Source organism: Cyprinodon variegatus, unplaced genomic scaffold, assembly GCF_000732505.1.
Source record: "Cyprinodon variegatus isolate N-32 unplaced genomic scaffold, C_variegatus-1.0 Scaffold1439, whole genome shotgun sequence".
NCBI lineage: Eukaryota > Metazoa > Chordata > Actinopteri > Cyprinodontiformes > Cyprinodontidae > Cyprinodon > Cyprinodon variegatus.
In genome coordinates this window covers 119,056-123,774 of record NW_015151892.1, presented here as the reverse complement: position 1 = coordinate 123,774, position 4,719 = coordinate 119,056, and the positions used below count along the sequence as shown (strand labels likewise).

The 4,719-nt window shown below is 38.1% G+C and overlaps 1 protein-coding gene across 1 annotated transcript; it reads left to right on the top strand.

Moving 5' to 3' along the window:
- The first annotated feature begins 1,401 nt into the window (after positions 1-1,401).
- LOC107103404 (probable G-protein coupled receptor 151) lies at positions 1,402-2,904 on the top strand. Its single transcript, XM_015403099.1, has one exon. The coding sequence runs from the start codon at positions 1,402-1,404 to the stop codon at positions 2,536-2,538; it is 1,137 nt and encodes a 378-aa protein (XP_015258585.1). The 3' UTR covers positions 2,539-2,904.
- The last annotated feature ends 1,815 nt before the right edge of the window (positions 2,905-4,719 follow it).

Genomic DNA, 4,719 nt, shown 5'->3' with positions numbered 1-4,719 from the left:
TATAATTTTTTTAAAGGGAGGCATTTTGATTTAAAAAAAAGTTTAACTAAGCCCTTTAAGGAATGCATGATCATCATCAGTCTAAGGCAGTTTAACTTATTCAAAACCAACTGTAAAGATTTAAAACAGGGGTTCTCAAACATTTCAACCTGTAAAAAAATGCAACAGCGTGGCCACCACTTAAAAATATGTACACTTAAATGCTTGATTCCTTATGTATTGCTCCTTATGTATCCATCCATTTTCCGTCATGCTTATCCCAGGCAGGTCGCGAGGGGTGCTGGAGCCTATCTGAAGGCTGTCCAAGGGCGAGAGGCGGGGTACACCCTGGACAGGTCGCCAGTCTATTGCAGTGTTTTTATATATAAATAAAGTAAAGTCATTCATATTTTAATACAATTTAATCACTTAGTTAACTCACATAGTGTATTTTAAAATGTAATGTTTTAGATAAATGAAAGTAACATTTACTTTTATAGTACATACATAGTACATACAATGGTGGTGCAGTCCAATTTATCCCGTGACAATGATTTAAAAAAAAAACATTTTATAGCCCTCTACTTTGTGACCCCCCATGGGGGCTCAAACCCCACTTTGTGAACCCCTGATTAAAAATAACTGCCAGTTTTGGTCCCTTGTGATGTATAGTCAACTAACTATGCTTAATTTATAAATCAGACTCATTAGGAATGGTGTATTGGTTTATGATTGGTCCATCGGCTAATAACAACTAACAATTGTCATAAAAACATGACTCCTCCACCTGAGCTGTGGATCTCTGTATCTCCTACAGTGTTATGCATGCTTGCTTTCACCCTGTTGTTTCACTCATGAAAAACATTAAAAAGAAAAACTCTAGGCCAGAACAACTGTACTTATAAAGTTTTATTTATACATGTAAAAATATGATATCTATTTTTCATCTCCTTCTAAATAATGTGCCAACTTGTCTCTAGCAGTTTGATGAAATAAATAAAAAACATAAACACATAAATCTGATGTTGCACAGTGATGATTTTCGGAGTTTTAAAGATGTACAGAATAGTGTCTGAGCAGTAATTCCTCTGTGGTTGGAGTGTATCTCTCAGCGCGCTGCGCTCGCTTTTATGCGCGCTGCAGCCTGGAGTCACACTGATAAAGTGACGTTAGTGGTTGACGATGCTAAATGGCAGAACTTGAAATAGCCCATACCTACCAGCCTGCTCTCCCACTTGCTTTTTCGATCGCGACCCCATTTTAGCGTTTCAGCACTGCGGCTCGCTGGACAGCTCCTCCAATTTTGTATTTAGAGAAAATTCAGATTTAAGGAACAGAATTAAGTTTCACCAGACTTACTTGGATTCATTAAGGAGGAATAAAAAAATAAAAAAAATAAAATAAAAAACAGATTTACACGAGATGGATATTGATCGACCGGCAAATGTGTCTTTTTTTGATTTTGTCGGAGGAGTTCAACTTCTCCAGGGAGAGGACACCAGGACGGTCATGCCGGTCCTCCTGATTGGGATCTGCATTTCCGGCGCCCTGTGCAACTTGTTGGTTCTACTGATCTTCATCCGTGACTTCAGGGACGGAAGGGGCTCCGAGGTGAAGGCTCTTCTCGCCTCTCTGGCTTCCACTGACCTGGTTATCCTTTTGCTGTGCGCACCCGTGCGCGCTGTCACCTACTACAGGCAGACCTGGACCCTGGGGAATTTTGCGTGCCGCACTACGGACTGGTTCCAGCACTCCTGCATAGTCGCGAAAACCTTAATCCTGGCCGCAACCACCAAAGCTAAACATAATTTAATTCCACGCACCGCCGCTTCGGGGCCCCTCTACAACCCGACATGGATCCACGGAGCCCTGGCGTTCATTTGGATAGTGTCCATGATGTTTCCTATCCCGCAGCTGCTCTTCGCGTCGTTGTTGCCGCGTGGCAGCGACTTTGTCTGCGTGTCCGAGATGCCAGCGTGCGCGTCGGACTTTATGAGTTTATTCTACAAGATATACCCAACCGTCACATTTGTGGCTCCTGTCATCTTCACCATCGCTTATTATACCAAGACTCTTTACACAGCGGTGAACCACGCACCAAGTCCGCGACACCAGAGCAAGGTGGTTCTGGTTCTGCTGTGCCTAAGTGGTGCCCTGGGTCTGATGCTGCTGCCCGAGTGGGGCACGTTCACCTGGATAAGACTGGGCTACAACAAACCCCCGGTGGGGCTGCTGATGTTCGCCCAGTTCCTCCTTTACGCGTGCAGCTCCCTGTCCCCGGTCATCCTTATGATCATGTACGACGACGTGCGCCAAGGCCTGGTAGCGATCTGGTTCATTGCGACCTGCAGGGGCAGAAAGCGCGCGCCAGCTATGAAGTCTCCGCAGACTGAGGGAAACGGGGCGGAAGTCGGGGCGAACGCTGTGGGTAACGATGTCTCACAGATGAAGGAGGCGAAGTTCCCCGACGTGGAGCACTTCTGGACAGGGCGCAGGAACACGCACGTAGAGGACGAGCAAGATCCAGTTCCGTGGGAGAAAGAGGAAAAGATGTTGTAATAAACTTTTTTTGCAAAAGTTTTTTGTTTTGCTTAGTTTTACTGGCTTTGCGGTGTTTCCATCCACCACTCAGACCGTCTTCAGTCGCCAGTTTGGTATTTTGCGCATGAATAAATGTCACTTAAGCTCATACACTGACATGTTTTTATATTGAACAGAGCCGGCCCAAGGCATTGGTGAACTAGGCAGCTTCTTAGGGCCTCCACACCAGCAGGGGACAGCACATAACACTAGAATTGTTAAGTAAACAAGAGCTAATTTTTTTCGTGTATGAATTGATAAACTTTGCTTAGATTGTTATTTTAAATACTAAATTTTCAGTATCTAAAATCCTAAACCATAACCAGTGCAGTCTATGAAGACATCATTTAGCAGTAAAATAGGTTCTGTCAATTTGTTTTTTATATTATTTAACTTTAGACTTTTTTTACTGCTTTTTTTTCTGCTCCTTTTATTATTATTTTCATTACTGAGTCAAATTAATTTAACGTGGTAACTGAAAATACAATTTAAATATTTAACGGAAAAATTTACATGTTTTTATTACTTATTCTAATGCATAAATATACAAAGAAAATGTGAAAATTCCATAGTGAAAGGGTTAAAAAAGTGAAAACAAAATACATAAAGCCTTATTTTTGTCAGTATATACATTAGGCAATGTTCCTCTATACGAGATATATTCCTAAGTTTGCAATTTATTTATTTGCTTTTCAATGCATACTGAGTTTTAAAACAGTCTATATTTTACAAATAAAAAAAAATCTGTTTTTTTTAGGTCTGCATTAATTTTTTCAATGGATAGTCCAACTGAGGATATCTAAATGTGGCTAAAAGGGTGAAAATTCCCATTTATGAGCTTAAGTAGCCACAAATAAATAAATAAATAATCTTAAATGATTTATTTTAGAAATGTTGGACACATATACTTTAAGGTACAATTTATTATTAATTAATAAGGTTTAATTTTGGAGAAGAGTATGAATAATCAAAATATTTCTATGACATTCTTCATCACTGGTTAGATATTGTTTTTATTATGTGAAGTAAGTGCAATTCAAGTGATGCATTAATCTGTCAATCATTGTAATAAATAGTTTGATTGAAGCTTTTGTGGTAAATTATAAGGGTTATTTTATATAATGCATAATATAGGGGAGGGTATGTTAGTTTAGCTGCAGGGCCCCAGATGCGGATCCCAGGAAGCCTTGGACTGGCCCTGTTTTATTCAATGTTTTAAACATTTGTTGTAAATATTAATTCATGCTTGAAGCTTAGATGCTCTAACAGATTAATAGTCTGGGCCATTTGTACAGAAAGAACGACTGTAAATATGGAAGCTCCAGAGATCAAGTTGTAATTCTCATTGTGTGACACATTACATGAGTATTAAAACAGTCTATATCAGGGCTGTCATTGTCTGTTTTTTGTTTTTTTCTTTCTCATGGCTATTAAAGGTTACTTTAATCAGAGATGAAATGTAATTCGACATGGATCAAATCTCTCCATTTAATGGAGAATGCTCAGAGGTCACATGTACAGTTCAGAGATCCTTTTTACCTTATTAGATTCACAACTAATCCACTGGTGCAATTTGGGTCACATCATATATACTGTTTGTGTGAAAGCTTCATTTCAAAGATTTGCTGAGCATGTGAAAGCTGCTCTTGCTTCCTCCAGTTTCAAGCAATAGAATATATAAATATTTTCATTCCTTTTATTTTTATATTTTCCTTCATTCATTCTTTACTTTTAATCAGCAAACACAACTGATTTATACACAATTTCATATTTTGTTGTATTTATATTTTTTTGTTTGTGTTGTATAATTAAACTTTTTTTTGTTTGTTTGTTTTTGTGAGGTTAGGGGGATATTTCTTTTAAAAAGTTCTAGCTTTTAACCTGTGATATTATAATAGCGCTACTGCTGGTCTGTGAAGACATTACCTATAAAAGCCTGTAAACCATTTGTAAAGAAATGTCTCATCCCTGCAGCTTCATTTGCAGCATTACAAGATTTTATTGAAAGGTGGAAGCTAATAGTTAATTGGGGTAGCCTGTTGGGGTAGCTCAGTGACATTACTTTAGATTTATGATTATTATGATTATTATGATTATTATGATTATTATTATTATTATTATTATTATTATTATTATTATTATTATTATTATTATTATTAT